Genomic DNA, 18,194 nt, shown 5'->3' with positions numbered 1-18,194 from the left:
GCCGAGTACATTGCGCGATGTGTTGAATTAAGGAGTGTGTATGGGTTGATAAATTCTTACTAGGCCTAGTGTTATACCAAGCGTTCGTGAGCGTATATTGTTGAGAATAAATAATGCTTCTACCATTGACTTGACAAAAGACCTCAAACACCACTAGAAGTCCAAACACATTGAGATTAAGTATCATTACATTCTTGATCAAGTGAGTGATAAGAAGGTCATCCTCAGTTACGTCCGTAAAAATTACTGCACATGTAGCATTATTTTTATGTTCATTATTTTCTATGGGTTATAATCCATCTACATGGGGTAGAATGTTTGTATAGTACATTTCTGGCTTTTTATTGGTACAATTGGGCCCACGGTCCAGTCATTCGAACAGTTGATATGATAGCCCACCATGGTTGGCCCATGCAATTGAAATCCTTCCGATTGGAGAGGTCCTTACCCTTCAACATGTGGCCAACAAATAGAAGGTTAAGAAAGAAAAGGCAATGGCAGTTTACATTCAATCAAGAAAAGGCTAAGCATTCTGTGCTTCAGATCTCTGGGGTATGTTTTGGTACATGGGCTATCCACAGTGAAGCCCATCATACCAACGGTCTGGATAATCCCTGCAGGCTGACCTGACCCATTGCCAGCCCTGTATTTATGTACTTTTGTACAAATGTACTCACGCATGTTCTTAGATATCATGAATGGAGAGCTTGGATAACAATCATTAGTGCCCTTTGTTGATGATCTCATGCATCAATGGCAGTGTGGTCGGTGGCGTAGGGTCCGCAGGAAGTACCGTGCTCGCACTAGATGACGTGTGACATTGGCTGTTGGTATTTCTTCCCATCGATGCCCTTGAATCGTCTCCACTCGTCAGGCTGCTCACATCATTGAATTGCCAATCGCTCAAGTAGCTAGGCTTCGATGTAGCAATGCCCACCTTGATGTCCCCTGATAGCATCGCCACCACTCGCGACATGGGCGGGCGTAGCATGGGCGACGCTTGAGTGCACAGAAGAGCCACTCCGACCACTCGGACCACTTCCTCTTCGGTGAATTTGGATAGTGCAGGATCAATCAGCTCCAATGCACGGTTGTTTTCATATAAATACCAAGCCTAAGAGATTACAGAATGACAAAGGATCAGTTCAGATGCAAAGGAAATCCAATGATCATGAGCGGATGAACTCTCTACTAAATCAGTCCTGTCCACACAGGTGGGCAACCAATTTAAGAAATTTATGGCTGGTATATAAAAAAGACAATTAACAAACATTTCATGTCCATTTGTGGCCCACCTCATGTGTGGACCTGCCTGATTTTAAGGCTACAGAACATATTCTGTAGAACCCAACAGATGAACAGTATATGTTGCACATGTGTGAAACATTGATGACGAGGTTAAGAGAATATTTGAAACAATAATTTACAAGGTAGCATTATTTTGGTAAATATTTCAGAATACAGTAAGTTTTTGTGCACGACCTAATCCACAACTGTGTAGGGACCTCATCCACTCCGTCCATGAGATGCGCCCCTTAAAGTTCACCCCACATACCAAAAATCAGGCCAATAAGAAACATGGGTGGGGTCAGGATGGGATGACCACTATTAAAACCTTCCAGATTATGTGCGTGGGCTACCATGTTTTGTAATACCATCCAATCCATTCATAAGATGCAGCCCACCAGGATGGATGGACACCCCAAAATCAGGCTATTCCAAAACGCGTAGGGCATATCACACTTAGAGGTTTAAGGCATGATTTTACATGGTGTGGCCCACCTGAGTTTTGGATCGGCCTGATTTTGGGGCTTGAAGAAGAAAATAAGGAGGCTCACATGATGGACAGAGCGGGCATCATGCACACATAACAGTGGGCCCCACACGTAATTGTAGAATAAGCTTATTCTACAAAACTAGTAGAGGAACCGGCCTCAAAATAGAATAGAGCCCAACCAAGAGAAAAATCAGCATATCTCAAATAATAATGCATAGAAATTCAATACCAAATGGGATTTACATTAGAGTTTTCTAGCATGGTTTCAGACCTTTGCTGGAGATTTTTGCTCTACCATCTCTATAATTCCACTGTACACATGGCAATCCATTTTGGGGGTTGCTCTACCTTCTCTATTATCTCAACTGTATACATGACAATCATTTTCCGGAACTGTTGATCTGGTGTCCGCCACATGGATGTGCCATAGCCCAAAAAACTACAATTGAACAATCCAAGCTATTACATCATTGTGAGTTGACTTTCACCCATTTGAAATGCAGATATTTTGGTCAGCTTTTCTCAGACCATCAATTTGCATGCCATTGTTGTGGCAGCTAATACAATAGGCAGCCCAAGTTTTTTAGTCTACAGCTAGTTCATATGAAGGCTCAAAATATTTTTCAATTCAGTATATGTATGATAGTTCAAAACCAAAAAACTCGACTCGACTCAATGTCCATCCAGGTTGGGTTGACTCAAACACCCAACCTAGTCTTCACATGACTCAATATTTAATAGTATAATTAAAACGTTAGGGATATTAATAAAGAGAGATGCTCATGTGCTCTTAGAGCCCTGTAAGTTATAGTGCTCCTAGTTGCATTGTATCACTTGGACAGTCCAATTGATCGATCTGAAGTTCTGAACTGTCTATTAAGTCCAGAACATATTTCTTGGGTTAGCATAAAAAATAAAATTATTAAAGAAGAAGAAAAAGGGAAAAAAAAACCCATACTAATCAGATGATCCAATCCATCCATGAATTGGCCTTAGCTTTGTACCAACCTTTCTTCAATCCATGGATGGGTTGGTTAAGATTGCCCGACAAAAGCGATTCTTTAGAATTGTAAGAAATCGATGATAGATTGCTAATAGATGGATGGAACAGTTAATTTGACCTCTTTTTGTGCAAACAATCTTGACTACCCATAATTAAGGATATTGAACAGATGGTTAAGATTGTCAGGTTGGTGCGATGTTGGCAAGGTAGCCCATTAAATGTGTGTTGGACTTGATGAATGGAACAGATCAATGGATGGGACCATTTAAGTGTCCATTTGCAGCTAGTAGCATTGTAACTTACAGTGCTCTGAGAGAACTCGATCATTTCTCACTAATAAATGCTTACAAAATATGGTAAAAAAGATAGAGAAATATCAAAAGGCAATTACAAAACATGTTTAGTTCACTGGTTTAATACCTTGGTTCTCTTAGGCGTTTGAATCTCCCTCCATCTTAATATTTTATTAAAAATAGCTGCCTGAATGGGCACTTGACAAGTCTCTCTACAACTCGGCCGAGTAACATTCAAAAGTTTCACAATGCCTCGGCTTGAAATCTCGACAAGTCAAGTTGCAAATCAGCCAAGTTTCGAGTTGAGTCAGTGACCTTCAAAATTATGGTATGAGCGTACTTTTCTATCTTGAAATGATTGAGATGTTGCACTCCCTATCTTATTCTTCCAAGGTAATAAAAAATGGCATACCTGTTCAAGGAGATATATCTTCTCTTGATCCAAGCTATAGTATGAATTTCTCTTTCCACTGAGAATCTCGAGAGCGACAACCCCGAAGCCAAACACATCAGCCTTCTCTGTCAAGTGCCCAAGCATGGCATACTCTGGTGCAAGATAACCCCTTCAAGCATTCCAAAATAAATTTCAATGTTAGTCCCAATCTAAGAGAACTTGCACTACAATCCAGACCATCCAAATTGTTGTCTCCATTATTGATGGACCCTAATCCAAAAATCACATGAAATGGACAGTTTAAAAGAAAATGGTTTGCAGACCAAATTCTGCATTTGATATTAGATGGCCAAGAACTTAAGATCATCTAGTTAGAAAGACTCATATGCCATGGTCCATCCACGTTAGGGTGTGTGATTCGGGTGGTCTGGATTGGATTGCATGTATGTTACTGCTTCTGGAGTGGAACGAATCAAGGAAAGGGTCCACCAGTGCTTACGTCGTCCCTGCAACGTGTGTGCTAATGTGGGTCTCATTCTCATCATACAGCTTGGCCAGACCAAAATCTGAAATTTTTGGATTGAGATCTGCATCGATCAGAATATTACTGGCCTTGACATCCCTGTGTATGATACGGGGTCTCAACTCCTCGTGAAGATAAGCCAGACCTCTTGCTGTCCCCAAGCAAATACTATAGCGGATCGACCAATTAAGATGCAAATTGCTCCCTCCTGCAAGGCAATGACAGTCATTTACAGAAAGACATGAACATGTTTCACATCATTTCCTGTTTGTGCAACTTGGTCACAAACACGTATAGGTGTTGGACTATGGTTGCATGAGGACACCAAGGGGCAACAAATACAGGTGTGCAAGCGTGGAAGCACATACTTCAAAATGTTACTGAGTATCAACTACTAGGAAATGAGAAGAGTGTGCATACAAAGCATGACTCGGAGCAGAAGTGGCACCTAGTTAGAAAGATTGTGCAACCAAGTGTTGGATATTAACACATGGTAGCAAACATGGGGACCAAGAAAAATCCAACACACCAAGACATCTGTATGAATGCATAATCATCATTATCATCATCTAAGCCTTATCCCAACTAACTGGGTTGGCTACATGAATCATGTTCCAACATTCCACTCTATCAAGGGCCTTGCACATTTCTCACTGCACTCGGGTTCAAATTGAGTGTGTCGCTTTCAGAGAACACCCCAGCTTGAATACATAATGATATTGACTGTTACATAGATATTGCTGTGTATATGCATAAGACAAAGACATGCATGTACCTAACTAAAAACATACTAGGACCTGGGAAACAACCATACAAATAACACTAAAACACAGGAAGAAAAGGTAAACTAAGGTTTTTCCAAATAGAAATGTTGATTTGTGTCTGACATGTGTCTGACATGGATGCTGGACAACATACTTGCCCATAGATTCCATTGATTGATATAGAAGAAAGGAAACATGAATGGAAAATTGCCCATTGTTGCAACGAATTCTCTAGAAGTAAAGAGCACATGTCAGATTTGTTCAGATTACAACATGAATACACAATACCTAATCTTTTAGTTCAATTGTATTTAAATTCCATGATATATAAACGCACCATAAAAATTTCCCACCACATTTTATGTGGAGAATATAACATTTGATTAATGATTTGGTGGGCTAAGTGTATGGGAACCTTTCCGTGCACATAGTTTCATTTGGACTCAGTGGCATCCAGATCACCTATTTGGACCATCCATTAGGTCTAGTTCGCTCTTCATAAGCCACCTTGAAAAATACATACTGGTCAGATGATCCAAACAGCCAGTTAGTGGCATACAAAATAGATGTACAAGATTGTTCATAGAAGACAGGCCCAGTCACGGATGTATAGAGCCATCTGATTGCTGTCATATTTCTTTTTCGCAGTAACACAATGAGGGGACTGGACCTAATGGCTGGTTCAGGTAGGTGATATGAATGCCAAAAAGTCCAAACGCAACCATGTGCACAAGAAGGTTTACATGCACTTAGCCCACTAGATCATAACTAGTGAATTAAATAACGGTATGGATGCACGTATCACACCCTTAGGATAGGGAAACATATCAACATCACATGACAAATATCAGATGTATTGCTGTTTAAGGGAAACATTGGGAAAATGATGGTATTTTTCAATAAAACTTCAAGATATGTTGAAAGAGACACGATTACACACAAGTGAAAAGATCACAAAACAAGCATGCCCAACACATTTCCTTTGTATAGAAAATGTGCTGCCTAATAGAAGTGATGCAATTATATCGAAAATGAATTCATAGAATTCATAAGTCATACAATACAAGTATGAAAACAAATTCCCCCAAACAAATTGGGGAGCAAATGGATTTTGTGGGGATTTTTGCATTTTTCTTTAATTATTTCCAGTGGGGGAATGTATCACAATCTATCGCCAATACATATCACAATGTATTGCAATGTATCGCATGTATCAACAAATTAGGGGAGTAAAGCATGTATCAACAAATTAGGGGAGTATCGCATGTATCAACAAATTAGGGGAATTTTATTGAGAGTTTTTGGCATACATTGTGATATTTTGTGCAATACAGGGGAATTTAATAATTGTGTTGTATATTATCAGCCACAAGATATCAATAGTATCAGCTGATATAGATATTTAAAATTTTAAATTACTGATCATAACTCTATAACATTATTTAAAAGATTCCCAATTACCTTCTGTTTCTTTAAAACAATAGAACCAAATACTATTACGAAAAAAAATATATTAAACTTTACAAAACTCATTAATTATATTGTGGAAACCATGAATTCTAAATCAATGGGATGGTCGTGTCCATTTGGTTTCAGAAATGAGAAGAGTCAATCTTTTAACCGTGATTTGATTTGGACCGGATGGCCCTATCTGTTTTTGTTTCACATGAGAGATGGTGAGTCCTTTAATGTCATTCAAATCAGATATGGTGACCCTATTCAATTGATCAGATAGGAGACAAAACGAAACCAGATTATAAACATTGGCCTTACAAACATCAAGACGGCTCCTGCCAGCGATGTTTTCAAAGTAACCTCAAATTGCAGTTAAGTTTCTTTAAAGTCCAACTTGTAAAAATAAAAAAATAAAAAAATAAAAATGCAATCGCAATTTGAAGTCCGGGCCTTCAATATGAATGCTACGGCCTTGCCTGGTAAACATCTAAAAATGAGTTCATCTCATTTTAATTAACCGCCATCATGTTAACAGTAATTATGATCTCCAATGCATAATTGTTGTATCTAAAATTAGATGAACTCATTTTTAGGCATCTACCAGACAGTGCCCAAGAAATCACTGTTTCGTTATTTGCACTTTTTGGTGGTAATAATTCAAATTCAATTCAATAGTACACATCCAAATACACCCGACAGATCTCATACCGAAAAGTGCTTGATCAAGGCTCTTGTTGTCCAGATACTCATAAACCAGAAGTCGCTTATCTCCCTCAACGCAACATCCGTACAATTTTACAAGGTTTCTGTGTTGAACTGAAGATATTGTAGCAATCTCAGCCATGAACTGACTCCTTCCCTGGCGAGATGCCGCCGATAGTTGCTTGACAGCGACCACCTTCCCGTCCGGAAGTGTACCCTAAAGAATACCACAGTCAAATAAAACCAAGTGAATACTCACATGTGCATGTATGTAAGTAGGCATGCCTTTATGTATTGATAAATGCACACATATTTGCTCAATCCCACACTGCTAAACAAGTTTAAGGGTGTGTATTGATAGCAGGAATCCAAGGGAAAGGGGATTTTTTTTTTTTTTTTCCCATTGAAAAGATGGCTAGGGCTGTTTAGATAGCAAGAAGACTCAGGCTTCCAAAAGTATGATCATTAGACTTGTCCATCCTAGCACAAGATACAAGGTGACTTTTGTCAAATAAAACTTAGATTTCCACTTGCATCCAAACATACCACTAATTCTGGAATCCTATTTTCTACAGTAAATATGGAAACAATCATTACATAATCATTATAATCTCCTAATCCACACCTTGGATTCCTTGTATCCATACACGCCCTAGGGGTGCGTTTGGATGAACTACCAATTAAATAGCGATTATTAGTCTAATGAATTGAAAATAGAATAGCCCAATTGTAATCTCCTTAGAATTCATATTGAAGATCTAGGCTCCAAATTGCAATTTCGTTACATAATGTTGGAGTTGAAAGAAACATAACTCCAATTTGAGGGTGAATCCTTATTATACAATGAAAAATGCTGAGGCAATTTCCATAAGGTGAGATTGAAGAGGGGTATCACACGGTCTGTGCCTTCATGGCATAGGTGACACAGATTATTGGTCATCTTCCTTCTAACCGTTTAGTTTTCTCAAACAAGCATGGCTAAACTGATGACTGGACCAGGCTAATCTTTGGGCCAGGCATGTTCATGGATGGCAGTACCCACCAGATGATGGCCCATATCTCTCATGTGTATTATGTCCCCATGTGTGCCATAAACTGTCTCTTTGGACTCTCTTCACGCAAATCAACCTAGCACTTTTCTGATAAAATGCTAGGAATCATAATTAATTTCTATCATTACATCCTGATTAAACTACTAAATTATTATGATTCAGTTCATTTGTGCATCCAAATGTAAGCCTAAATCGCCAGGAAATAACTACCATTACTTCTTAGCTGTTCTTCTTACTCTATCAATATAACTCAACCATCTGATTGTGATGCTAATTTACCTTGTAAACTGGTCCAAATCCTCCCTCTCCGAGTTTATTCATAGGATTGAAGTCCTCTGTAGCAACCCTGAGCTGGGCATAGCTGAAAGTGTTGGGTTTTGTGCCCATTCCTTGAAAATCTGCATACAATCAAGAAGGCAGATTTCATTCATAATTCACTCCGAAGGATATACATTCATCAACCTGAAGACGATATGCACAGAATACTCAGGTCTCCAGTTTCTGCAGTGGGTCCCATGGATCAATGATCCAGACTGTTAATTAATTGGGCCATGCAGTGGATGTACCATACCCTGAAAACCTAACCTTTCAATCTGTAGCTGGCAAATAGAATGTTAAGAAGAGAAATACAACAATGGTCCACATTCGACTGAAAAAAAATCCAAGATTGGTGGCTAGGATCTTCCAAATTTGGAGATTTAGGGAGCATGGTCCATCCACTAACGAAGTTCATTCACCATGTTCTAAGTATTTATTTATTGTGTTAGAGAAGATTTTAAATGAAAGTTAGCAGAAGTATGGAAATTAAAATTATAATTACACAGCAATACCATCATACCCAATTAATAAACTGGCCCGTCATGTATTCTTAAATCAAATCACGATAACTGCAAGTTTGGATGCAAAGGTGAATTTTATTGTGAAGAGTCAGCTTAATAAAGAGGAATTGGCAGAAACTAGTGATCATCCCTAGGATCCATACAGAGGAAGCAAGCAATTATATGATACCCAAGCTGAGGATATACAGTGTTTTTAAGACCTGACTTTGAGCAAAGTGAGATCCATGGCTTAGTAATCTACACTGTGGATAACAAAAAGGCCCCACCATGGATATGTGACACCCAAAAATCCCCATTAGAACAATCTTAACCCTTTGGTCGGTGGCCTATGAATGGACGGTTAAGAAGAAATACAGCAGCATTCCACATTGAAACGACATGAGGCCAAAGATTGAGTGTTACAATATTCCAAATAGGGAAATTATTGGGAATCACTCATCCACATTGGAGCCCACAAGATCAATGCCCCAGATTTAGTGACACGGGTCCCACTTGTACAAACTAGAAGCTTGAGGATACTGTCCTTGGCTTCCTCTGAGGTAGTCCCCCAAATTGCAGTAACGTTTCACAGCATACAAACTAGAAACCAACATAACTGCATTTTGGAGCCCGGACCCTCAATTTGAATGCTATGGAAGCTACAATCTGGCTAATTCGACTTTATTAGACTAATAATAACAATTCAATTTGATAGTCATCCAAACATCCGAAGTAACTTTAGCATGTCTGAATTCAAGCCTTTGCAAGTATTAGTTGTTTATTAACATTAAAGATACCTTCATCTTCATCATTGGCCAATCTTTTCCTTCTTCGTATTAAAATATAAGCAGCAAAAATGGTTAATATGATCATTGCTCCAACGGAAACTGATATCCCAACAACCAATCCAGTCCTGTTCTTTGCCGAACTGATCGTTGGTGGAAGATTACTAACAGTCGGTATAAAATCTGAAAAAAAAAAAAGAAAAGAAAAAAGAAACAAACAGTGGTCAGTGTTGAACTACTTTGGGAACTTCAAGTGTTTCCTTGGTACTCTGTTGGGCTAAGTAGCAATACCTCAACTGAATATAGAAGAATTAACAAAATGAAGGTGCCAATATTTTAATTCATAATTACAATCAAACCCTAATTGCAATTCAACATGTTTGAAGTTGGACACGGAATTATCAGAATCAATTTTTAGGGGCTAGACCCACTCTGATAATTTTCACTTCATGGAATTCAAATGTGTCGAAACAAAGACTAAAAATAATTGTAAACATTCAGTGGAACTTAATTCACCTGGCGTAACACTGACACCCGAAATGGATGGTCCATAGTAACCACCAGTAGGAGGAATGCAGCACGTTCCCTTTCCAGCCCAAAAGAGATGAACTTCGAGGTAGTTCTCAGATACACGAACCTTGAAATCCTTCTGAACAGCACGAAAGGAAACCCCACCTGCATCCCTTTTTATATTGAAGTCTTTGAGTACCAAATTTCCCTGGAGAGTTAATGAACAGCGCTTCAAAACCAATGGAGATTAAAGGCATCAGGAATTCATATAGTCATATCACAATTTTGGATTTCACAATTATGCAGAAGGGGGCATTTATTATCCAATACCTGACTTGTGGCAGAAGCGACAGGATCTGTAAATATCAATCTAGTAAGTCCGGTCAATGGATAACCTGTAGTTGAGAATCACACCAAAAACAATCCTATCCACATGCACTAGCAATCTTCAAATGGGTAGCCAGAACACAAATGGATTCAATGGGAGAAACAGATGGGTAGGATCACCCGTTTGATGAGTTGTTAAACCAATGTTCATAACCCACTAGATGGATTGCTCGGATCCAACTCGCTACCTTCCATATGTCAGGTACTAGGCAATGGAACCCAGATTGCACTTATAATGTCTGTGAAAATATCACAACGTCTGATATTTGAATGCCCTCCCTCCCTCCCTCCCTCCCTCCCCATGAATCGAATCAGTAATTAAAGCTCAAACATTTCAGCATGATGTTTTTTGGCTATGTACTTACATTAGTAGTCCTCTTTGTGATCTCTCCGCATTATTTCTTTTAAAATTGAAGTTTTATAGATTTTTCAATTTACTCAAATACTATTAGTTGTGACATAGAACCATCAGTAATCAATCAAAATAGCTGGTTATCTATTTAGAACTGCAAGAATAAGGAAATGGTAGTTCTGTGATTTTTGCTTGATAACTTGTGCATTATAGGTAGGCTAGGGTCAACCATCTAGCCCTTAAGGATACTTTGGTCATTTCCTTTCTTTAACTTTGTTTTATAGCTTGTAACCTGTTTGACTGTTTCCTTACGAGAAAAAAATCACTAAGATTCTGGTCAGCATTCGTGGTACCAGAGCCTCTTCAATCTATGGTTCCTCTTTCTAATTGAAGATCAAATAAGTTGGAGCAACTGCAGGATTTTCTTTTTACGTTTCTGGTTGTCATCTTTTCACTGTAGTATCTTATTAGCAAATGATGCTTTATGTTAAGAGATAGAATAAGCCCCACACTAGAGCATGGCATTCAATAATGGTAACAGTAGCTGGAATGGCCAGCCTCATGGCTTATTAGGATATAGACCATAATGGCCATTACAGCCCCATGAAGCCAAAATTCTTTTTAGAAGCAGGAAATGTATTGGCCTCTGTATCGGCCTGTTACAGGACCGTAACAGCTATTACAGGTCCCTCATAGGCTATTTTTTAAGAACAGGCATTATAACCCCATACTGCATAATGAGTCACAACTTCTTCTTTTCTTTTCTTTTCTTGTTTTCTTTTTCTTTTGAAGGATATGATGAGTCAAACCATTAACATTACATAATGGCCATAATTGCCATTACATAACCGTTTTTTAATACTATAGTTCAAGCACAATGCAATATTAATGCTTTCAAATTTTGGGTGCAATGGTCAATTGGTAATTTCTGAGAAAATGGCAAAGAAGACTGTAAGCAATTTCAACAGAATACCTGGACATAAATATCGAAATATCGCCTTCCAATGCTATGCCAAATACGTGCATCCGGGAAATCTCTCTCCGCAAATTGCAAGTGTACAGTGTAGTTTCCGTTCTCGAGCCCCAAACCATAGTATCTTAGTGATGCTGGTGATAGCCTTGCCGACTGGAACAGCTCTATGTCTAAAGTATTTGTGAACGGGGTTAATGTGTTTCTAGTATATTCTATATTGCTGCCTTCAGTAAACCTTCCGACATTGCTGACAGCCCATCTGTTCGTGTCAACCACGTAATAAGATGTGGCGGTGAGAGGTTCATTGTCGCTTTCGAACTTGGTGCCACTGGAAGTTGTTATTTCTGGACCACCGCAGTTTATTGCAAAGGAATAATCTGTATAGCATGTAAATTTGTTAAGAAGAGAAGAACTTAGCAGAGAAGAAAATGTCGAGAGAGAAGACGTATTGCTACTTCATTGATTGGAGGGAAAATTACAAAGAGAGTGCTACTTTTATAAGTTATTCAGGAAAGGGACTGAGAATCCCATGCATTCATATAAATTAATATCAGTGTTTTAAATAGCAAATAGTGCATAGATAGCATTCACTCTACTAAAGCATAAGGTGTAAGCTGCATAGCATGTAGTGTAAGCTACATGCTACTTCTGGATTTTTAGTTAAGGTCACTTGGTTACACAAAATATCATGAAAAAATTCATGATATTTTGCACCAAATTAGACTAAATAAAAATGCAATTTCATGATATCTAGAGCAACCAAACACAACCTAAAACAATAGGAAAATATGGCAAAAATTAACTATAAAGATAAAGAAAGAGCAACAAAGCTGATTTCAGACTGTTACTTTTATTATTTTACTAAAACTGCTGAAAATATTAACTAATTTTTATTTAAAAATAGAAAATGCTACAAATCATTGAAAACATTGATTGATCTTTGTTTTAGTGAAAAATAATTAGTAGCGTAAGCTACATAGAGTTTGGCGTATTGAGTGTTCATAGTAGCGGTGTTGTTACAAATATCTTTGGCAGCAGCGATATTGCCGATAATATCGCCAATTCCCGGAGATGTATCACTAACTGAGGGAAATATTAGGGAAACATAGGGAAAATGGTGGAATTTTTCTGTGAAACATCAGGAGATGTTAAAATACACATATTTGCATATTTAGGAGTAAAAAAATTTGCAAAAAAGACGCATACATAATGACTTTCCATTTGATGGGGGCCTAGAAGGCCGTGTTGTCATAAAGAATCAGTGCAACAGTAACCAAAATGAATTTACTTCGTACCAGTAATATCATATGGAAGAAAATAATCAGATAAATATGTTTTTAAATTCAAAAAAGGTCATAAATCCATCCATGCATGCATGCACCCATACAACCATACATCCATGCATGTCTATCCATCCATGCATACAAATATACTTCCATCCATCCGACCATCCAAACATCCATCCATGCATGCATAGATATGTACGCACATGCACATAAACACACATCCATCCATCCATCCACCCGTCCAATCCAACCATCCATCTAGCCAGCAAACCATCCATCCATCCATCCAACTGCCCATCAATCCAACCATCCATGCATACACACACACATGAACGATGATCCATCCAATTGATTTCCACCGATAAATGCAACAGTTTGAACCATAAAAAGAAAATAATAATAATAAAATAAAAATAAAAAACAAATTAAAAGAAAACATAAATCTAAATAAAAGAAATTGCATTCTTCTTTTCTTTAATAAAATATTTTTTTTACAGTTCTCAAGATTTTAGATAAATTTTAAATAATTAAAAAAATTCAAAAATGGATGAGTGGTCAAAATCCACTCCCCAATTAGAACCTTGAAAAAATTTCTAAAAAAGAAAAAAAAAATCGAATTTCCTATTTTTGGTTCTAATTTTCGTAATTCCGACACACTAAGCTTTCGGTCAGTGATTTCTCCCCAAATGGGAGTTCTGATCCATAAGGAAGATAAAGTGCCAAAATCCCCCCCCCCCCCAAAAAAAAAAAAAGAAAAAAAAAGAAAGAAAGAAAGATCTAGAGAAAACACTCAAGAAAGTGCATTATAATTATTTCACAATTTCTCTTTATTTATGGACGTTTTCCCCCACAATTTGGGATTTGATTCTAAAAACCTAGAGAGGAGTTTGAAATCCACCCCCCAAGTAGATCCCAAAAGGAAATCGTAAAGAAAATCAAATTTCCTATTTTTTTCCAAAAAAAAAATTATTTTCCCAATTCTGGCCTAGCAACTTTCGATTGGTGATTTCTCCCCCAAGTGGGAGTTTCGATCCACAAGAAAGGAAGATGAGATGTGACTAAACCTATTTTATGAGTTATGTAGCAATTAAGACTAAGCCGCACTACGTAACATTAAGACTAAGCCACATTACGTAGCATAAGCTACATGCTAGCGCAAGTAATTTAAAACACCGATTAATACCTTTTGGAAATATTGTCAACATGCTAGTGATAGTTATGCTTGAAGTAGAGAAAATTGTCCATAATCTACCCATTAGCTGCATCTACTTGCAGCAACTATGCAAGTACCCTCCTTCAGGTTATTTAGAGTAGAGTTGGTCGGTACATTTTATAGCAACTAGACAAGTAGCATATTTTAGATTTCCCTGCAATATAGATAACCATATCCACTACTTTTGCTAGTTGCTAGGTAAGTAGCCACTTTTTTGTTTCTCTAGGATACAATTTGCTACTAGTTTTTTGTTAGAAAATTTTCTTTTTTCTTTTTTTCTTTTTTTTTTTTCTTTTTTTTTTTTCTTTTTTTTTTTCTCTCTTTTAACACAATAGAATTCAAAAGTTTTTCAAAAGCTCAAATAATGAGATTAACTATTTGGATCCCCATTTTGATAATCTCAAGTTTCTAAAACAACAAAATATAGAAACTAGAAACGCAATATCTACGAGCAGAAACAAAAGGTCCGGACCAAACACAAGATGAAGAGGAAGAGAACCACACATTAGCCTCGGAGTAGGGCTGGGCCAAATGTTAGAGTTGTCTATAGGGTGGACCCTACATGTGTCACACATGTGATGTGAAGGAGGGAGGGAGATGTATTCTTTGTCTCACTTCTCACTTTTCTTTTCTCTCTTTGCTTTCTTAAGGTGATGCCCATAGGGGGTTAGGGTGTTCAAAGGCTCTTTCTTCTATATTTCCTCTTCCTTTGGTATAGGATCTTTTCATAAAGAGCTAGGGTATCAAAGGAGAAAACATTTATGGTACTCTACCACCCAACAAGCTTTGGTAATCAAAAGCCTATGATCCTGTCTTAACCATGCAATCCAACTGATCAAATCCTTCCTCTTACCATGGCCACCATCCTCAACAAATATCCCATGTTAGCCTAAGGTATGGAACATCATATCTTAACAATTAGATGTTCATCAAGCTTAGTTTAAAACAAATTAACAATTAAAGCTAAAAGTTAATGGTTGAAAACCTTCGATTAACCAATAGAGAACTTTGATGTGCTAGTAAAACTTTAAAACACTTGATGAATGGTCCAAACCATGAGATCAACCCACAAGTAATGTCCCAGGTAACCAAGTGGATCCCTTGCTGAATCACATGAGCTTCAATGGACCTTGATGTATGCGCCAAACTATAACCGCTTTTATTAGCAATGAGATGACCTCGTAAAGTGAGCAAAGCACATGTAATGAGGGCCTCTTGGCCCACACATCCTCATGTCTGGAGATTAGTCGAAGCTAGTGCATCCACAAGTCAATCTAGTCCAAGTAGAATGGGTATCCAAATCTACAGACTTGTCAACGATCCTACCGAAGTGTTCAATAGGTTCAAACTAGGAGCCTGTACCATGACACACTCACACTCCTATGTGTGGTCAGGCCAAGGCACACCAACTCATCATAGTACTCGATGGTGGATACATTCTATCTTGACTTGTTGTCAGTCCCCACAGACGGGATGAGCACGATAAGAATAGCACAGATTTGTCCAACAACCTGCTAATTTGTCATGGCTAAATAAGATACTAAGATCCATAGTTGACAACTCTCCCCCCATCTCAGGCTTCCGTGGACAAATAGACGAATCCCTCTCTTTAACCCATTCACATAATATAATTTCCATGTTCCACACACATTAATGATAATGAAGGAGTACATCACATAATAAACCGAGGTATAAAGAGTCTAACATTGGTTTTCTAAGGCATAACCCCAACAGTGTTTTTAGTAGCAAAGAGCAAGGTATTCCATTGCCACCACCGTTACCATTACAACCTTTATAAAAATTTAAAAAAAAAAAACTCTGTTTCAGGCCATAACGGGACTCTTATAAACCTTTTTTCTTTTGTAATAGCGCCATTATGGCCATTGCGACCTTGTAACGCGTAATGGCCACTACGTAACCAATTTGGCATACCTTAGCAAGGAGTTGGATATTTCATTTGAAACCCGCTACAAGTAATAATGGGTGAGAGTAAGGGCATTTTCATCCATTTCAAACAGAGCTTTTGCTAGTGTCCAAATTTTGGGCATCTATGAAATTATTTTTAACAGTATAATCTTTTAAAAAAAAAAAATTGTTTAACAGTATAATCTTATAATTTCTATTATATATAACACAAGTACCAATGGACAATTTTACTACGGAATCAGTCTATGGGGAGTCATGAACTATGGGTTTTGGAAGGAATTTCTAACAAAGGAAAGGGTATTTAGGTAATTTGGATGTTTTCGTATCTTCATTGGGATTTCCAACAAAGAAAGTGTGTTTAGGTAATTTGAATGTCCCTGTGACTTCAACCAGGAGCATTTCTACCATTTTAATTAAGTTCATAGGATGATGATGATGATGATGGATGAGCGTAGCTGAATGATGATGTTGAGATGGAGAATTGGCAAGCCAAGGACAGAGTTATAAATGAATGCATGGGAATTTATGAGTAGCACCAATATCTAATAAGATGAGGAAAAGTAGACTTAGATGGTTGGGTCATGTGCAACAGCCAACAGCGACCAAGAACTGTGCTGATTAGAAAGGGTGAGTTGGTATAAGTTGAAGGCTCTAAAAGGGCAAGGGGAAGGCCCAAAAGGACGTGGGTGGAGGTAGTAAGAAAATGTTGGTCTAACTGAAGTTATGATCCTTGATAGAGAGGATGGCAGAAAAGAATTCATGTAGCCAAACCCGCTAGCTTGGGATAAGGTTTAGACCGTGATGTAAGTTACTTGTGTGTGTGTGTGTGTGTGTTGGGGGGTGCTCACTTCTCTCCTGTCTATCTATCCACGTGTGTTGCATGTGCCATACCCGCTAGTTTCATTATGCATGGATTTCTCAATCGCTTTATTTTATTTTATTCTTGATGAATTAAAGATCCTTGTGCAAATACAACAACGTAAGCAGCAGCCAACACCAACATTTTAGGCACCATCGGTGTTTTATAAAGTTGTGATTGGTTGCACCAAATTTCATCATATTTGGTGCAACCCAAATGCACCCTAAAAGAAGCAATTTTTTGTAATTTTCCCTTTCAACAACATAAAGAATGCATGAATTATGTAAGGACTAAAATGCAATCATAGACTGTCAGCTAAAAGACATGAAAAGGCAGAACATTACACAAGACAAAAGAACAGCATCACTAGTCTAATAATCTGAACAATGATTCTTCAGATCATGATCACATGGTGCTGCCAACCAAGTACATACCTCATAAAGGTACCTCAGGTAGGTGGTCGGCATCACCATCTGATCATACATATCCATCTTTAAAAAGACAAGGAGAAGAACAAAGATGGCTTACAGCGTGGGGAACCCCGATTACATGGAAAATTTCGCTGAAGACAATTCAACCCTCGAGGCAAAATACTGAATGCAGAAATATCATGCATTGAGAAGCCGTTAACAGATACAAAATTCTATTATAATGTGTGCAGCAAAGTAGTAGGAAGTTCGCTTTTCACCATATACATGGCAAATATGTATTCTGATAGGGAAGGCTGATCTAGTGGACCACCATGTGGACAGACCATAGGCCTATGTGTTAGTGATCGGATAATTCTCATGAAGGTGGACCATTTATCTGTTTTAGGTGAACCATTCCCTTTTCATGCCATTGCATGGAGGACCATCACAGTCCAATCCCCCATTTTGGGATATGGCCCATCCGCATGGTGTACCACAAAATCAATATCCTGAGACATGCATTGGTGTCTTCATACTCATATCATGCATTCCACGATGCCCACATGATCTACCAGTGTTCATCTGAACAAATAGAATAATGATGATCTCAAGTGGACCATGGAAGACACCACAATATAGTTACAATCAATGGACGCAAAAAGCTGGTATCTATGTGCAGTTATATTTTTGCAAAGGCTTTTATAAGATAAAG

At 38.0% G+C, this 18,194-nt stretch overlaps 1 protein-coding gene across 12 annotated transcripts in view; it reads right to left on the bottom strand.

Moving 5' to 3' along the window:
* Nucleotides 1-233: 233 nt before the first annotated feature.
* LOC131220909 (probable LRR receptor-like serine/threonine-protein kinase At1g56130) overlaps nt 234-18,194 on the bottom strand; it is a 49,857-nt gene continuing 31,896 nt past the window's right edge. For 9 of the 12 annotated variants that reach the window (XM_058215832.1, XM_058215836.1, XM_058215837.1 and 6 more), the window contains 9 exons: nt 17,601-17,665; nt 11,789-12,165; nt 10,083-10,305; nt 9,579-9,749; nt 8,243-8,361; nt 6,918-7,128; nt 3,967-4,198; nt 3,486-3,636; nt 234-1,114 (listed from right to left, as the gene is read on the bottom strand). In XM_058215832.1, the coding sequence (XP_058071815.1) occupies nt 722-1,114; nt 3,486-3,636; nt 3,967-4,198; nt 6,918-7,128; nt 8,243-8,361; nt 9,579-9,749; nt 10,083-10,305; nt 11,789-12,165; nt 17,601-17,665 (1,942 nt within the window). In that variant the 3' untranslated portion in view covers nt 234-721. The remainder of the gene's footprint in view (nt 1,115-3,485; nt 3,637-3,966; nt 4,199-6,917; nt 7,129-8,242; nt 8,362-9,578; nt 9,750-10,082; nt 10,306-11,788; nt 12,166-17,600; nt 17,666-18,194) is intronic. The other 3 variants (XM_058215834.1, XM_058215835.1, XM_058215843.1) reach the window with 1 other exon arrangement.

Source organism: Magnolia sinica, chromosome 12 (genome assembly GCF_029962835.1).
Source record: "Magnolia sinica isolate HGM2019 chromosome 12, MsV1, whole genome shotgun sequence".
Taxonomy (NCBI): Eukaryota; Viridiplantae; Streptophyta; class Magnoliopsida; order Magnoliales; family Magnoliaceae; genus Magnolia; species Magnolia sinica.
The sequence above is the reverse complement of the archived record's forward strand: the minus strand, read 5'-3'. Positions and strand labels throughout refer to the sequence as shown.